Consider the following 19,870-nt stretch of genomic DNA (forward strand, 5'->3'; position numbering starts at 1 on the left):
GTACATTTCTAGAGGTGCTTATGTACAAGCTCTCTTCTACACATGTGTCTGTTTATGTAAGTATGTATGTATATTTGTGTGCATATGTATACATACATACATACGCACACACATAATATATTTGTATATATATATATATATATATATATATATGTGTGTGTGTGTGTGTGTGTGTGTGTGTGTGTGTGTGTGTGTGTGTGTGTGTGTATTTATAAATGATATGCACTTGCAATCACACGCGCATATTTACGAACATAAAGTCACTCTCATAATATATATATATATATATCCTTTCATTAATCCAGTCTTCCTTTCCTATATAAGGATGACGCCTTATTTTTTCTAGACAGAAGTAGTAAAGTACAGTTAGAAAGGCATAAGAAAAATTTCTGTAGACTTTTCAAAAATTTAGGACTAAATATTACTATAGGTAAGGATTATCGTAGAGTGAATTTTCTTGACGCTACCTTCTGTTTTGATTTTGGATTACTCCAACCATTTCATAAACCGAATGATCATATTAAGTACTTTAACGTAGCATCCAACCATCCACCCTCGATTATACGGGGTCTAGTTAAGAATATTTCTACTAGAATTTCTAGATTATCTGCTACCAGTAAAATTTTTAAATTTCATTCATCTTATCATAATGATGCTCTAGCTAAGGCTGGGTACCGTGATAGAATTCAATATATACAAAATGCAGGCTTAAGCAACACTGGTAATTCCTACAACTGCGACACACATCGTATACTACCACAACGTTACCATTTGAGAAATCACTCGGATAAAGAATACAGGCTAGAAGGAACTGGTCATGTCAATGATCTACCAAAGAAAACTCATAGACACATGCGACATAGTAATTCATCTGCTTGTTCCAATCCTGTACAACACACTAGATCAAATAAATCTAACAACAGATATAGGAATCAGGATGTCCTCTGGTTCAACCCAATTTTCGGTTTGCATGTTTCAACCAGGATCGCTGGAAAATCTTTTGCTGCTTTTGACAAATGTTTTCTTAAATCCAATCGGTACCATGCTATCTTTAATCTGCACACCGTGAAGGTATCCTACGCTAACTCTGCTAATTTGGAGCAATCTTATGCATCGCATAAACAATAGCAAAATGCGACAAAGGTTCAACAGCCTATCTACTGGATCTAGCAAGTACTTACATCTAAATGCCAACCAAGGAGATGTAAACCGCATTGATAATCATCAACTTCGACCAATTTGTAGTAGTAGAAATAATCACGGTACAGCTAACACGATAACAATGCTGGTAAATGGAGTCAGGACTGCTTTATATACAAATAAAAACGATAAATGCTCATGCAGAGATAAATCAAAATGTCCTTTGATGAATCTCTGTATAAGTACAAATCATGTATATAAATGTACCGTGCATACCAGGGAAGGGCCCTATTTTTTACATTGGTCAGACGGCTGATTCATATAAGAATCGTTATCATAATTAAGTTGCTGGCTTTAGGTCAATCAATAAGAGACATTCGATATCTTTGACAGATTTTATATGGCGTCTGAAGGCGGCTAATACGTCATACTACATTACTTGGTCCATAGTTAGACATGCAAAACCATACAGTGCAATTTCCAGGAGATGCCGTCTCTGCTCCGAGGAATCCCTGTCTATTCTGTGGACCAACGAAAAGATACTTAATAGAATTTCTGAAAGACTATCGAGATGCCTACACGCATGTAAATGTATTTTCGCACAATGCAGTGAGAATGAATTTTGAGTAACCGTCAACTTAGAATAATCTTATTTTATTTTACTTTAAGGTATGGATGACTTACTTAACTTTAAACCTCCCCGTTCTTCTAAACACCTACTAAATATCTAACTCGCTTTGTAATCATGAGTGCGCTTAACCTCACGTGTGCGTATTCTCACATTTTTGCTAATGATCGAGTGTACTCGTGCCATGCAGTTTGCCCGAGGGCGTTTATACATGCATATCTATTAACGGTTATTTTTAATACCTTTCTCGCTGGATTAATTAAGAGGGAGAAGGAGGGAGGAAAGAGAGAGAGAAAGTGGGAGAGAGAGAGAGAGAAAGTAGGAGAGAGAGAGAAAGTAGGAGAGAGAGAGAGAGAGAGAGAGAGATACTTGTAGATATATTTGGTAGTTCAAAACAACTCTAGTCCAGTAAAAATCAAAATGCATTTTAATAAAAATATTTATATCACATGCTTTCGATAATCTTTCTTATAAGATTATTTTATGAACTCGTCTTTATCTTCGATGTGGACGGGAGTTGTTGACATGCCTTCACTAAATTGTCCTATCTTCGATGTGGACGGGAGTTGTTGACATGCCTTCACTAAATTGTCCTTATACACTTTGGACATCCGGTGGCCTTCAGTGAGGCTGTCGATTAATCTCCCTTTCAGCGACGCTCTAAAGATTTTGTTCATGGGATTTAAATCTTACGAGTTTGGAGGCCACACGTTTGGTATTATATTATAGTAAAGATTGTTTGACATTCATTCTTGGGTTGTGTGAGCCTTGTGAGAAAATGTGTGTTGAAACACGTATAGCTTTCTACTGCGCACTTCATCCAACCAGGGCTTTAAAACTATCTTCAGCCCCTCAAAGCATCCAGCAGAATTCATTCAGAGACCTCGTGGATAGCCTTCTTTACTCTGAAAACCATTCTATTTAATTTGATCTATCTTTTATCTTTTACTTGTACAGCTATTGGACTGCGGCCATGCTGGGGTTCCGCCTTGGCCTACTAAGTCGAACACATAAACCCCAGTTTTAATTTTTTTTAAAGTCGGGTACTAATTTTTCTTTTTTAAAGTCTGGTACTTATTCTATTGGCCTCTTTTGCCGAACCGCTAAGTTATTATCCATTGACCATTTTCCATTCTTTTTTTGAAGCATTGCATTGATTTTTTTCCGTTTTGTGTTATAAAAAATTGTCACTAGAACATGACTTATGACTATTCTGCCAGACTTGATTGATATCTGGTTCTAGAAAATCTTTGGCGTTTACTTTTGGAAACATTCAGATCAAACTCAATTTGAATGTAAAGTAGTATTTTCTTCCGCGCTGCTTTCAGATGTACCTTCCTCTAAATTGAGTTATTGATTGTGAGAAATTATCGAATGAAGCGTTTACTAACGGATGTCCTACACCTGATAGTATAAACTGTAGATAACGCTTTGGTAGGCTGCCCTATCTATTGGTGCATAATTATGTTTCTCGCTTGCTTCGTAAGCTGTACCCCAACTGAAACAAAAACTGATATCAAAAAGATCACTCGAGTAATTGATTTCAAGTTGAACCAATCAGAAAAATGATGTATTATTAGTAACATCCCATGAGCTTCGGTTTCTTCCTTTCTTCTCCCAAGAGAACATTCTCTTATAGCATTATTTCAATGCCTTCACAGCAAATAGAAATATCTCTACTGGACAATTTTCTTTGATATACACAATTGTCCATGGAATTCGCGCCAACTTCGACTTCATTTATTACCTTCTTGCAACACAAAAACCACATATATTGTCCCTCTAAGAAACATCAGTTTCAACCTCTATTTATAACTCATCTCTCTTGTCCAGATTATCCACTATATTCCGACATCGCGGCTATAATCTCCAAGTACAAAACGTCTCTAGTGAATTTAACCCAATAAAAAGATAGATTTTGACTATGACCCCATTATCATCCTCTGTGTAATTCAAGCTAGCCCTTGTCCTTACAAAACACTTCAACCCCTCCTCTCTCTTTCTCTCTCTCTCTCTTTCTCTCTTTCTATCTCTCTCTTTCTCTCTTTCTCTCTCTCTCTCTCTCTCTCTCTCTCTCTCTGTATATATGTGTGTGTGTATATGTGTATAGTTATGGTATATTCCGTTAAGAACGAAGTAGAATACAGTATAAAACTTGTCCACTTTCAGAATTACCCTGTGCTATCCAGTAGTAGTAGTAGCAGCAGCAGCAGTAGTAGTAGTAGTAGTATACATACTTCCAAGTTTGCATTTGGGCATTCGTCGTGTGTGAATATAAAATTGAAGAAATTGAAGTCAACAAGATGGGATACAGTTTGACGTCCAACCGTACTCCTTGTTGATTCCAATTTCTTCAATTATATATATATATATATATATATATATATATATTGTGTGTACTGTTTTGTGATGGTAAGATCAATAAAAAGTACTCCATCTGGTGAAAGATAAATATTATTTAATAAACACAATATGTGTGTGTGTGTGTGTGTATGCATATATACATATATATGTGTGTGTATATGTATATATATATGTATATATATATATATATATATATATATATATATATATATATATGTATGGTTGTGTGGTAAGTAGCTTGCTTACCAACCACATGGTTCCAAATTCAGTCCCACTGCGTAGCACCTTCGGCAAGTGTCTTCTACTATAGACTCGGGCCGACCAAAGCCTTGTGAGTGGATTTGGTAGACGGAAACTGAAAGAAGCCCGTCGTATATATGTATATATATATATATATATATATATATATATATATATATATATATATATATATATGAGTGTGTGTTTGTGTGTCTGTGTTTGTCCCCCTAGCGTTGCTTGACAACCAATGCTGGTGTGTTTATGTCCCCGTCACTTAGCTGTTTGGCAAAAGAGACCGATAGAATAAGTACTGGGCTTACAAAGAATAAGTCCCGGGGTTGATTTGCATGGCCACAGTCAAATGACTGAAACAAGTAAGAGTAATATATATATATATATATATATATATATACGTTTGCATGTATGTATTCATTTATCCCTCTGTCTGTGTATTTATCTATCTATCTATCTATCTATTTATCTGCCTACTTACATAACTGTCTACCTACCTACCTATCTATGGTCATCTACGACAGTCAATGGATAACGTGTGTTCCATCCTCAAAAGAACAAACCTCTCCAACTCTGTCAACTATCAACCTATTGCTCCAAATTCCAATCTCTCGAAAACTGTTAACAGTAAGAAATACCACCGTCTTTCTGACATAAATAATCTTTATTTTTGATAGTGAATTTGTAAGCAAGTTCTAAACTTTTACGAAGGTGAATATTCGGCAACAAAAACATCACAATTTCAACCGTTTCACTACTACTACTACTACTACTACTACTACTACTACTACTACTACTACTACCACTGTTGTTGTTGTTGAGGCGGCGATCTGGTAGAACCGTTACTGCGCCGGACAAAATGCTTAGCGGTATTTCGTCCATCTATACGTTCTGAGTTCAAATTCCGCCGAGGTCGACATTACCGTCCATCCTTTTGAGGTCGATAAAATAAGTGCCAGTTAAGCACTGGGGTTAATTTAATTGATTTACCCAACCCCTAAAATTGCTGGCCTTGTGTCAAAATGTGAAATCATTATTATTATTATTGATTTGACTCAGGTTCGTTGTTATTCCCAGTAGAATTTATGTAGATAGCGGGTTACTGTCTGTAACTTTAGGTATCCACAAGATTTGTATAGTCTTTCAAGTGCTTAAAACCTTTCCTGACTCCAAGAGGCGAACTTTCTATTATTATTATTATTATTATTATTATTATTATTATTATTATTGAGTGAGAGAGCAGTGCATGTCATCAAAGTGACACTGGAGTAAAATATACGAAACCCATTATATCCATCATGACTACCCGTCTGATAAGGGTACACCAGGCACATGCATCGCAACCATATATGTGCGCGACATGGTGATCTCATATCAAGATAAACAGCGCATGACCTCGCAGGTGGGGCCCAGTTGAAATTTTCTTCAGGTCGAGTAGCCCATCCTGCTCAAAAGGTCCTTGAATAAGGTTTGTTTAGGAATGTTGAGCAAAACACCCATATTTCCAAAGGTGAATTATTCAAACCCCAAAGAATCCCTCTCAACACATGGCTATGATGCTCCCCAACTACTTCTATTCATGATCAGAGATGCACGTATCGTCAGCCACCAAGGAACATACTCAACTGGTTAAGGTCAAGCAAATATGTGGTATTAAGCAGAATATTTGCTGTAGCCCATCTTTTGTACCAAGAGAAAACAATGTGCATAACACTTCCAATCAATTAAGATCAGAAGCCATGAGAGCCACTGCCTGGTACTGCATCAGAGCATTTATTATTATTATTATTATTATTATTATTATTATTTATCATTATTATTATTATTTATTATTGTTGTTGTTGTTATTATTATTAATGAGGCGGTGATCTAGCAGAACTGTTAAGGTACCAGACAAGCTGCTTAACAGAATTTCTTCTAGCTTTGCGTTCTAAGTTCAAATTCCCCCTGAGGTCGACTTTGCCGTTCAACCTTTTGGAATTGTTAAAATAAGTACCAGTTGAGTATTTGGTTCAATTTAATCAACCATTTCCCTTCCCTAAAATTTCAGAACTTGTGCCTATGGCAGAAAAGATTATTGTTATTCTGTATGATCAAATGCATTTTCAGAGAAGTTCATGCTTGATATTTTGTCTGTTGCTAACATCTCTGCGGTGTTCCTCATAGAATTCCTGTATAGTTATAGGTAAACGTCTTTTTGGCAGGAGTATGCTATTTTTTCTTCCTTTGATCATTCTTATTTGAACACCAAATGTCTTGCAGTAAAGAACATTTTTTCAATGTTATTTCTTTAAAGTTTATTTACAAAGTTATTGATCGGTCATTATACATAGCTGTGGTCTTAATCCTAATATTTTGTGTGGCTTAGTAGTTAAGGTAGTCAGCCCACAATAAGGTCATGAGTTCGATTCCTGGCGGCGCATATTGTTTTTGAGCCTGACACTTTATTTCACGTTGCTCCAGTCCACTGAGCTGGAAAAAATGAGTACTATCTGTAATTCAAAGGACCAACCTTGTTACACACTGTGTTACGCTAAATCTCCGGTACAATCTTCGTCGTAATTGATGGAGTGCCAGTTTTTGTCTTAATCATATTTATTGCCTTACTTCTAATTTTTATCTTAATCCTAGTCTTAAACCTAGTTATTGTCTTAATCATGGAAATTGTCTTAATCTTAGTTATTGATTTAATCATAATTACTAATTTTACTTAATTTTACTACATAATAGTTACTAGTGGGACCCGTGAATATTTCACGGAATTAATGGTAAACTTATTGGGTTATTTTTGAAAACTTTATCCGGAAAGCCTGAATGCATACCTGAGTTGTGTCTGTATGGAAAGATAGTCGTTCATCTGCTACTCATTGAAAAGTGGAGGAAATTGGAATACGATGATTACTTAATGCACTTTATATACTTTATGCACAATCTTATAGAATTAATACACAACATTCACCCTCCTTCTTTCTCACTCTTTGCCATACCCTCCTTTTCTCTTTCCTTTTTTCTTTTGCTCTTCGCTTTTCCTTTCAACTAATCACGTGGAAGCGTTACAAACGGGTTAAGTAACGGAGAAAAAGAACTTGGTTAAAAAAAGTTATACATTTCATTCATCACCACCACTCCCTCCCCTTTCCCTCCCCACACCCTCCCAGTTTCAACTAATCACGTGGAAGCGTTACGGACAGGCTAAGTAACGGACTGACAAGCAGAATTATTATAAGATTATCGTCAGGTGTAACTGAATCTGTACCTGTACAGAATTTCTGTAAAATATCTAAATGGCTTTTGTCGATCTTGTTATTTAACCCAGCTCAATCTTGTTTAAGCTACTTTATGATCAAACGCATTACAAATCACAACTTAATAAAGCTTACTTGAGCCAATGTGTAATGGAATTAATGAATTTGTAGAGGCAATGTTTGTTGAAGTTAATTCCTTGATGGAGGAATTGGTTTTGCACAGCAATTATAGCGGTGGAACCTATAAGCTTTATAAAAAGGACTTGTATTATTGTTATACGATAAAGAACCCATCCTATATCAAAGACTTAGGATGTATTGTACAAGAAAATATGGAAAAATTCTGTGGTTCTAAACATACTTGCAGAATCGAACTAGTTTGTAGTGTAGCAGAACAATTTGGTAACAGTAACAATTATTTTATTTGAAAAGAGAGAAAAAAAAAAAAAAAAGAAACTCAATAATACAAGTAGTAAACAGCTGAGAAATTGTGTTTTGTTATTTAATTTCAAAAAGAGACTCTTACGCTCATATTTCATAAATTTGTTTTAGTATTTTCGATTTTGTTTTGTTGTGCACATCATTTCGTCAATTTTTTATCTCGTTATTCTTTTTATTTCGATGTTCTTTCATTTCATTATTCTTATAATAGTAATCGTCGATGCCACTGATCCTGTTTTCTTTCAATAGAAGTCAAGCAAAATTGACCGGAAGGCAAACACCAACTCAGTTTGTTTTAAATAATGTTCTTTGGATTCCATTGTATCAATGTGCCTGTACAATGGGGATTTTGCCAAGTTTTCTTAGAGACAATTCTTTACTGAGATTACAATGCTGGCCTCAGGTATTACTATTGAACAGAGACATTTCATGTCGGTTGTCACAAAGCCTCTTTGGATGATCCAAGATTACAATATAGCTTCAGGTTGTTTCAAAAACTATAGACAAACAGACAAATAAAAGAAAAGTTTGAATTTGCATATCAAAGCACAACAAAATAAAAATAACGAAAGACATAAATGAAGAAATAGAATGTTCTTGCTATTATTTCATTCGTTGATAGTGATAACAGAGATTGTTATAGCAGTTCTGGTGCTGTTGGTGGCTTGTTTTTCTATTCGCCCGCCTCTGTCATTTTCCTGATGTATCTGTGTTTTAAAATCACAGATATTCTTTTTCTCCTGCTTTTAATTTTCTGAGTCGTCTTCCTCTTCAATTATAAAACTATGATTCTCAAAATCCTCCTTCCAAACCATTTTTCTTTCTCAGTCAATTACCTTTCCAAACACTTGCATACGCATTCACAATGTGTGTGTGTGCTATTAATGTTTAACAGAATCAACAGTGACTCAAAGGCCGAGAGTTTCGTACGTTCGCACTTCTCAAGTTATATATATATATATATATATATATATATATATATATATATATATATATATATATATGCACAACTAAAGGAATAGAGATTTTAATTCCAGATAGAAACCTTATAATCACTCTGTTAAAACCCAAGTTTGGCTCAATTAGAATTTTCTTTGGGTCTAATAGCCCACCTGCTCAAAAGAACCCTGAATAAGTGTTGTTGTGGCTGATGAACGAAGCACCCATCTTTCGAGAGGTGAATTATCCAAACCACAAAGAATACCTCTCAAATGTGGCTATGATACTTCTCCACTACTCCTGCTCTTGATCAGAAATGCACATATCGTCTGTCTTTGCACTTTGTCTGTCTTTGCGTTCTGGGTCGCCGAGGTCTACTTTGCCATTCATTATTTAGGGTCGATAAAACAAGTACCAGTTTAGCATGGGGTTCGATATAATCGACAAGCCCTCTTCCCTAAGATTTCAGGCCTTCTGCCTATATTAGAAAGAATTATTCATACATTATGACGGAAATGGAAATTCCACCAAGATCAACTTTGCCTTTCATCCTTCCGGGTTGAGAAAATAAAGTACCAGTTGAGTACTGAGGTCGATGTAATCGACTGACTACCCCTCCTCAATTATTAGCCTTGAGCCAAAATTCGAAGCAATCATTACAATCATTTTGGGGTTTTCACATTTTGAGTTCAAAATTTTGCTGGGGTCAGCTTTACCTTTCATCCTTCTGTAGTCGATAAAATAAGTACCAGTTGAACACTGGGGTTAGTAATTAACATATCCCTGCCCTTAAAATTTGATAACCTCCCAAATCTGAATAACTGATTTATGATTTATAACGTAGTTTATCCGAACATAACCAGATTATTGAAAAATGGCTCTTCAATATACACCTCACTTTTCCATGAATTCCTATGCATCCATTTAGTAAACGCTTGATAGCTTTTTCTTACCTATCAGTTTCTATCTTGGAAACTACGCCAACGCTGGCTCGATCAAAATTTTAAATTATTTAAATTGGAATATAACTACTGTTAAATATTAAAACGAAATGGTTCATCTTAGTGGATTCAATTAAAAGTCGGTCTAAGGAATTTCTATAATTAGCAAAAGTTTCATTTGTGTTAACTTAAACGAATTAATAATAATAATAATAATAATAATAATAATATGGGCTGTTGCTGTAGTCCGCTATACTGCATCCATCCTGAAGTGGACATAAGCGGAGATTTACCAACTCGATCGCACTACCCGAAAGACAATGACAATGCATGGTGATCTCCACCCTAAAGCGAATGTACTCAGGCTCTACATGAAGTGCGGTAAAGGTGGACGTGGGCTGATTAGCGTACGGAAGTGCATCAACAGTGAAAGAAGAAACGTGGCAGAATATTTGGTAAATAACAAACAAGACCTGCTACAGTATACTGATATTGCAGAAGAATTTACCAAAATTGGACTTCAGAGTGCTCATGAATTCCAATCATGGACAGCCAACGAGAAAGAAACCCTACTCTGCATGGAATTACATGGTCAGTTCCACCGTGAAACTAACAACTTAAAAGACCAGGAAGCATCATGAAGGTGGCTCGGCAAGGGGACCTAAAAGAGAATACTGAAAGCCTAATCATCGCTACCCGGGATCATGCATTGAATATCAACTCAGTGAAAACGGATACATACCACACAAGTGCAACGAACCTCTGTAAAATGTGTGGGAAGAGGATCGAAAGATTGACTCACATTCTTAGTGCCTGCGAAAGTATTGCACAGAGAGAGTACAAGCGCAGACACAAGGTAGCGCAGAACCTTCTCTGGCTACTATGCTGGAAGTATAGATACGTGTTAACGGGTGAATGGTACCAACATACACTGGAAAAGGTAATGGACAAATAGGGGAAGGCGAAAATCCTCTGGGACTTTGACTTCCAAACAGACTGTTAGAGCACCGAAGGCCGGATATAGTAATCTTTAGAAGGGACAAAACAAGGGTGCCTAATAATCGATGCGGCAGTGCCAGGGGATCAACATATCATGAAAGAAAGAGAAAAGATCGATAAACATGGAGACCTGAGAATTGAGATCACTAATATGTGGCAGCTACGATAGTTAAACATAAAGGTTGTCCCTATAGTCATCGGAGCATTGCGTTCAATACCACCCAATCTGAAAAAAAAAAAACATCTGGAAACTTTAGAAATACCCTACGATCTAGGTGTGTTGCAAAAATCGGAATTACTTGGAACTTCACGCATATTGCGTAAAGTACTGTCTGTCTGAGGTCCTCGTTGTAATTTGACACAGTACAAACCCCCGGTAAACACAATATCTTCAATCAACAACATCACGATATTGGATACTGTGCGACGTCTTAGATAATAATAATAAGAAGAAGAAGAAAGAACAATAACGATAGTCTGCGAAAGACAAATAATTAATTCTATTATATAAACGTATGTATGTATGTATAAAACAAGCAAGTGACTTTTGACCAAAAGATTTCGAATATAGAAAATCTGGGCAACATTTAAACAGAGTAAATTTTTAGGTTTGCCAACAATTTCTTGATTCCTAAATTATTTTTTGTGGAATCGAACTCATTAAATAATTAGCTAATTAAGAGATAGGACATGTACATTTGAAATTAAGATTTTCATCGCTATTCCAAATTTTCTGCACGGAATCCATGATTTATCAAACTGCACTGTAAGCAGTTTTAAAATTGTCCAAGCTGGTTGGTCACAGGACAACTCACAAATCTATTATTTTTTTCTTTTTGTGGACGAAGCACCAAATTCCTGACAACTGAGTTTGCCTTCTCTAATTAAGAAATGTAATGTTATAAAGCCACAGCCCTCTAAAACTGAAAGATATTTCGTCAGCCAGCAAAAGTTATTTGTTATCTTGCAATCATTTTATGATCCCGAGGAAAGAATTCCTGTATTTAAAGTCGATCTTGAGTTATTACTTTGATCGTTGTGACCATTTGACATTGGTTCTTGCTCTGAAGTAGGTTTCGTGTCTAACATATTTCCATACTTTAATCATTTTAATGCTCATGTAATTTCAAAAAAAAGGACTCAATTTCATTTCTTTCAATTTTAATATAAGGTAAAATGATTGACATAACATATTTTAATTTTCTCAAGAGAAATTACAATTTGTCAGAAAATACCCTTCGCCGGCCAAGAAAATTACAGAACATAATGTAAAACTTGCAGCCGTTGAAACCTCCTGCATCTGACAAGATTGAGCATAAAATAAATAGGAATGTCTTATATATATATATATATATATATATATATATATATATATATATATATATATATATATATATACACACACACATATATATATATATATATGTATATATATATATATATATATACGTTTATGCATTTCTTTTACTAGTTTCCTGATGCGAAAATCGTGTGTTGAAACAGATAATGTTATATTTCAGGATGGGCATTTTTTTTAATTTTTCTAAATAAAGACACGTTATTCAGATTCACTTCAGATTTATTATTGTTCTTATTTTTGTGTCCTTTGTCTTAAATCTTTCGTCACACTTCCTGTGACCTCTTCACCGATTCTCCATTCATACCGTCTCCTCCTATTGTGTTTACTGAATTCTGGACGAATATATAATACATCCTGAAATATAACAATCCATATATAATCCTGCCCAACAGCTTAAACCTACGGTCATTAACAACATGCTGTATTAGAACCGTGCGAAACGGGGTTTATTTAACGAGAAACCCCTTATAACATCACCTGACGAAACACTTCTGCACCAAGAGATGCATCACAACCAGTTGTACAATATTCCACCCGCGATGATCGCTGCAGGATGGGTAGAAACCATTGTTGTGAGCAATAAAGTTTCTCGTTCATTCCATTTTCCGTCTTCATCATTTGCTTTATATATATCTGTGTGTGTGTGTGTATAAATGAGAGAGAGAGAGAGATGCATGTATGCATTTGCGTATGTTCCTTAAGGATTATATGCTCTAAAGTATAAATATGCTAGACTCGAAACCAAGAACTTCTCTCCTTAATCTTTCTTTATGAGCAGCTTTTAAGGTACCTTTCAATAAAATTTGTATGAAGAAAAAATTGATAAGACCAATCATAAATGTTACTGACACGAAGTTTTTTTTTATTTTTAATTTCTTTTGTAATTCTAGAGGCAAAGAGTTGGGTCTGGATCATGTGACTGGAGAAGGGATGTCCGGGGTGAATGCTCGGTAAGATTATTTCTTGTTTCCATAAATCCTTGTTATACTCGGTATCTGTTTAAAGATATTACTGTTCTGAATCATTCAAGAATTCGTAATATGCGGTATTATAGTTTATGAAAATGTTTATTAAAGGCATTGAAAATGTTCGAAAACAATTATTGTCCAAAAATGAATTCTACCTTAACCAGATAAGTAGCCGAATTACGAACGACGAAACTTGTTATTCTATAATGATTACCACTCTTTTAAATAACAATATTACAATAAGAAACGATTTCTCACGGAAGCCTGCCCATACAACACTATTATACCATTACCTTTTATCTTTCACTTGTTTCTGTCGTTTACGTCCATGCTACAGTGCCACCTTCAGGGGTTCAGTGAACCAACTGACCCCCAGTTATGACGATATAAACAAATCAACAACAGTTGACAAGCGTTGGTGGCGGGGACAGACTAAAAATACAATGACACTCATAAACATATACACACACACACACACAAACACACAAACACACACACATATACACACAAACAGGGTGAGGTGCAAAAGTAGGTATACAGTAAATATCACATCACATCATTGTCATAATACTTAATTCACTAGAATTATTAGCACACTAAATCAATTAGCCTCATTTTTGATATTTTCAGTGTCATTAACCATAATGATACATTTATCATTACTATAATAATACTGTTATCGTAACTTTAAATTTTTTTAAATAAAGATAAATGAGTATTGTACGTGTTTTCTTTTACATGAATGTATACCTATTTTTGCACCACTATCTCTCTCTCTCTCTCTCTCTCTCTATATATATATATATATATATATATATATATATATATATATATATATATATATATATATATATATATATATATATAAAGGGCATTATTACAGAAAAATAATAACGCCACACAGTGGACTTCTCAAAATAACCACATTTAGTACCTATGCGAGGAAAAAGCAACCAACAGAAGATGACCAACTTTCTTTTAAAATAAACTTAACTGTGTATCGACCGATTTCGCGATTACTAGAATGAATCTAGATTTCGTTCATCAGCACAATATTGTTCCAAAAATATAGTAATCGCAAAATCGGTCGATACACAATTAAGCTTATTTTAAAAGAAAGTTGGTCATCTTCTGTTGGTTGTTTTTTCCTCGCATTAGGTACTAAATGTGGTTATTTTGAGAAGTCCACTGTGTGGCGTTATTATTTTTCTGTAATAATGCCCTTTATATAAATATAAACGAATAATTATATTCTTGGGAATAGAAATTTCCCTCATGAATTTTTTTACACACTGGCTTCTTGATAAAATTCTTGTAAAAGAGTTTTATCCTTTTTTTAATATATATATATATATATATATAGGATAGTTGCACAACAATGCACCAATATTTACTGTAACTATTGGTGCATTGTTGTACCACTATTCTATATTCATACTTTAACCTGATGGTGCTTTGTTTTACTGGCAAGCAATACTACTGCATTGCACCATTTAATTTTTTCTTTGAATACATATATACATATATACATGGAGATAAAAGGGTGCATACATGTGTGTGTGTGTGTGTGTGTGTGTGTGTGTGTGTACACATATGTATACGCGTGCAAGTATGTGCGTGTGCGTCTGTGTGCGTGTGTGTGCGCAAACGCGTGCACGGATGTGTGAATGTACATCTACGTACACATACACACTCGTATAAGTACTGATGCATACACGCAGATATATGGGCATATCCATGTACACAAATATACTCCCACATCTACCGCCCCATCCTACTCCCTCCCCCAGCCACGCGACCGATTTACTGTCCACCACGTGCTCGATTTCCCGTTCACTATGCGGTATTTTCCAGGCAATTGTTGTCACTGAAATACTAGCACCAAACTGTGACACCGCGTGACCTTTCTTGACCAATCGCAGGCTAACGTCCAGTAGTAAACAGTGACTCTCTTCACTCGACCTCTCATTCAAGCCCCAATAGCCGAAGACTAGCGACACGCTTGAAACTCAGACTACCTAGGAGTTTGAATCTATTGAAACTATTTTGATCCACACACGTGTGTGTATACAACAGACTTCTTTGAGTTTCCGTCCACCAAATCCATAGAAGGAGACACTTTCGCAAGGTGTCGCGCAATGGGACTGAACCCAAGACCACATGGTTCGAAAACAAGCTTCATACTTTAAACTCGCCTAATACTTGTTCCGATCCACAATATCTAGGAGAAAGTATATGAGACGCTGCACAGTAACTATATTATCAACTGAGCTAATATCGGTATTAGTGGGAATATTCTTGAAGGTTTAAACGTTGCAGTCTTCATTAAACACGGTATGACAACATCTATGATGAAAGATAAAACTGAGTAAGATGTATTCGAAGTATTTGAGTAGCAACCTTGCTTGACCTGGGTATTCAACAGCCACAATATATCTATTACCATTAATCAATACAAAGTTGCAAGATACAAGTAATATTTATCTTCAGTTCAAACCCCGTCGAATAGATGTGATGTTGATTATTCGGGTTAACATAGAAATTTAAGCTCTTTCTTTTTTGTGTGTCGGGAGTGGGGATTGACGGTGGTCGTGATGATGATGGTGGTGGTGGTTTGGTGTAGGGGATGATGATGATGATGACGATGACGACGACGATGATGATGACGACGACGATGACGACGACTATGAGGGTGGTGATGACGACGATGACGCCAACTTCTGATATCATTAACGATTTCTTTTATGTCACTCAATACCTTCTGAAAAATCATCAGGAACGAAATCGAAAGTAAATCAAATCAAAAGTTTTTTTTTTTTTAATACATATCCACCAAATGCAGGACATATGAGTAGTAATGCTGCTAATAATGATTTCCAATTTTAGCACAAGGCCAGCAGTTCCGGGGGAGTAGTAATTCGATTACATCGACTCCGGTATTCGACTGCTACTTATTTTATCGACCCCAAACGGATGAAAATCAAATTCGACACCGGCGGAATTTGAACTCAGAACGTAAAAAAAGACGAAATGCCTTAAAGCTGCTAATGATAATAGGCGCATGAGGTATGGTATTTTATCAAGCGCGGTGTGTGTGTGTGTGTGTGTGTGTGTGTAACTTAGCGGTTCGGATAAAAAGACTGATAGAATAAGTACTAGACTTACAAAGAATAAGTCCTGGGGGCGATTTGCTCGACTAAAGGCGGTGCTCAAGCATGGCCGCAGTCAACTGACTGAAAACAAGTAAAAGAAAAGTTAAAAAGAAAAGAAAAATTCAAAGAAACAATTTCCTAAACAGGACTATTTATGGGAACGCCACAAAATCACAATCACCCTGACTTGTCGGGTAAGCGCCGACACGTGATTTACTCCTCCTTCAATCTACAGGCGAACAGGTTTGTTCAGAGCAAAGCTGTTTAGTCACTCGGACTACTCTTGCCGCTCATTCACCTTTCAACAAATTTTCTGTGTAGCAGCACATTTTAACCACCCTCACTTTCCTTTTTAAGTAGAACTTGAAAAAGTCGATAAGGGCTTGGCCAAAGAGGCAGAAGTCTGTCTTCGGTCCTTTCCATCTTTTTCACCACACAACCATTTCCAACAAAGCCACCAGACAAATGAAAATACTCTGTATTTTTCGGTCAAACGAAAGCGGAGGAATGACTTCCATAATGAACTCAACTGAGAACTGGTTCTGTCTTACACGCACCAGTAGGTGTTCGAGGTAACTCCACTAGTCAGCAATACCTAGGCATTGGACAAATGTATGAAACACAGTGTCGTTACCCCGTGCACGTTTCAGGCAGGCACTTCCATGTCTCTAGACAATATCCTTTACCCCCAGTAACACTTCTAGGCCAGAAATTTCTGGAAATTATTCATAAACCCCTGTCCGAAGGTCCTCCGGAAAAACCAACTAATGATTGTCATCGAAACCCAGAATTTCCCCAATGATGTCGTCGCTCCTACGTATCTCTATATTTCTATAGAACAACATATCGTAGTAGAACATCCACTGACCGCACAGCCCGACTTCCAGAGAGCAGTAGCGTCTTAAGAGAACTCTAGGTACCGGGAACCCAACTTCGGGCTACGTTTGATCCAGGACTATATCTTTGTCAAAATACGAGTCGCAGATAAGTGCGTCTGGCAAACGACGACCACATCTACTCACAGTCAAGGAAAGGCTGGAGATGTAGCCTCAATGCATGTCTGCGCATCACGAGCTACAATGTGGTTAAACTTCCACGCAACGGATAAAAGCAGACCAGCAGAAAACACTCCTCCATAGGAAGCAAAAGAAGAATGCATTCCATTCTGGTCCGCCATAATGATCCTGGTTAAAGTTTGCTTCTGTCACCACCTCGTATTCACTTAGAGTAGTGTCGATCATCTTGTTTGGTACCCGACGCTAATTTGGTGACATCATCCGCGTCGGCAAACTCGGATTTTCCGTATCTTAGAGTTACGCGGGATGCTCCTCGAAACCTTCAACTTCTTCAGCAGTGCCTCTTAAGTTCAGTATGTACAGAAGTGCGGAGAGAGGACAACCTTGACAGAGGAAACGCACATAATACTGGATCATTCCGAAAGATAGACATTTACTTTGACCAGCGAACAAATGTCACTGTACATTGCACTTTTCTATGATGTATCTCGCGAGATGGTTGCTGTTGTTATAGATGAAACTGTTTGTGATTGCATCTGTCTGCGCATCACCGACAAGACCATCAATATCAGACACCAACCTCTTGGCTGTCACTTTGGCCAAAACCTTGAACCTTGCTTTTAGCAGAGTTGCGGGCCTAAAATTATCAGTCATTTTCCTCTGGGCCCTTTCTCAGTTGCACCGCTATACGATGGCTGCGCCATCTTCCGTTTGTTTGTCCGTGGACAGGACAAGATATCTAAAGAACCGCTGGATAGATTCAGATGAAACTTTCAGGGATATTTGGCATCATGACTGGCACGAACTGTTTAGATTTTGGAATCGATCCGGTACCGGACAAGGATTCTGGATTATTTTTCCTGTTTTCTTATTTAATTTTTGAGTTTATTTTTAATATTCTCGTTTGTGAGAATAGTCGAGTTTATTTCAGATGTTCATATTTTTAAAAATCATCTCTGGCAAATCATTGAGAGGATGTTGGTATTACCTTGGCGAAGGTTTGCGCTCTCTGAGTGCTCTTATTATTACTGTTGTTGTTGTTTCTTGCATACGTACAAGGCCAGAAATTAGATGGATTCAGCCCTAATACGTCAATGATACTTTATTTATTAACCTCAGAAGGTTGAAATGCAAAGTTGACCTCAGTGGGTGAATTGAAAGGGTTAAATAGTTTGAAAATACCCAATCAAGTCAGACGCTTTAACATTTCTGCCAATGCACCCCTACATAATCAACTTTAATTCTACTCTGCTCACCATGTTTAGTGTTTCCCAATAGCGTCTGGACAGAAGCAGCAGTCAGCTGTATTATTTGTCTAGCCAATAATTATTACTGATAGTGATATATAAACAAACTGAGATAGTTTGAGAGTTATGCATGCTTGCGCGTTTGTATACTAGACGCAAACCTCTTCCAAGCAGTTCACATTTAGTAATTGGTGACATTTGATAAAAGAAAATAGGACAAGCTCTTATCTGAACACTCTTACGTCGTGAAAAAAAAAAAAATAAAAAACATATCAAACCTTGTCGCTTTCGTTGCAATGACCTAGCTCGACACAGATAACAGTTAATGCTATCCTACAACAATTTCGATTTTATTTTTACTGATATTGTTACTTCAACTACGATTTCCTCCTTGATGTGCATATCTTTTTTCAATACATGCTTATTTAAAACTAACATTTTTCTTGTGTCTCAAAGAGGTTAATTCATGTCTATGTTAGAAATCCTTAATATTTGGTTCATATATTTAGCAAGTTCAGATATCTGTTTTGGAACCTTACCCAGATTATAAACACTCCAATCTCAGCTAATATGTTAAATAATACTATTATGTAAATTCAATTAGCATAAGCCATGTTTTCTAAATTGGTTTACAAACACTTCCATTGGGACTTTTTCACTTATAGTTCATTAAACTTTCTCGTTTTTACGTAAACAACCAGATTGGTACAATTCTAGATTTCAATAATTCTGAGAACGTCCTTTGAAGAGCTTGTAACTTCTCTTTAACTTCATATTCCTGTTTCGCGTGCGTGCGCGTGTGTGTGTGTGTGTGTGTGTATGCAAGAGAGACGATTGTGTTAGTGGCCCATAAACAGCACCATTAGAGCGTGATTGTCACCAGCGTCGCCTTACTGGCACTTGTGCCGGTGGCATGTGAACAAAACATTCGAGTGAGGCTGTTACCAGCGCCGCTGGACTGTCTCCTATGCAGGTGACATGTAAAAAACACCATTTTGAGCGTGGCTGTTGCCAGTACCGTGTGACTGGCCCTCGTGCCGTTGGCACGTAAAAGCACCCACTACACTCTCGGAGTGGTTGGCGTTAGGAAGGGCATCCAGCTGTAGAAACTCTGCCAGATCAGATTGGAGCCTGGTGCAGCCTTCTGGCTTGCCAGTCCTCAGTCAAATCGTCAAACC

General features: G+C 36.6%; 1 protein-coding gene across 1 annotated transcript in view; it reads left to right on the top strand.

Annotated features, from left to right (window-relative positions):
- Positions 1-19,870, top strand: part of LOC106875377 (uncharacterized) — a 509,595-nt gene that overhangs the window by 216,663 nt on the left and 273,062 nt on the right. The window contains exon 2 of the mRNA XM_089354037.1: positions 13,200-13,259. Coding sequence (XP_089210163.1) covers positions 13,253-13,259 — 7 coding nt within the window. The 5' untranslated portion in view covers positions 13,200-13,252. The remainder of the gene's footprint in view (positions 1-13,199; positions 13,260-19,870) is intronic.

The sequence above is a fragment of the Octopus bimaculoides genome, chromosome 6 (assembly GCF_046866305.1).
Source record: "Octopus bimaculoides isolate indiv1 chromosome 6, ASM4686630v1, whole genome shotgun sequence".
Taxonomy (NCBI): domain Eukaryota; kingdom Metazoa; phylum Mollusca; class Cephalopoda; order Octopoda; family Octopodidae; genus Octopus; species Octopus bimaculoides.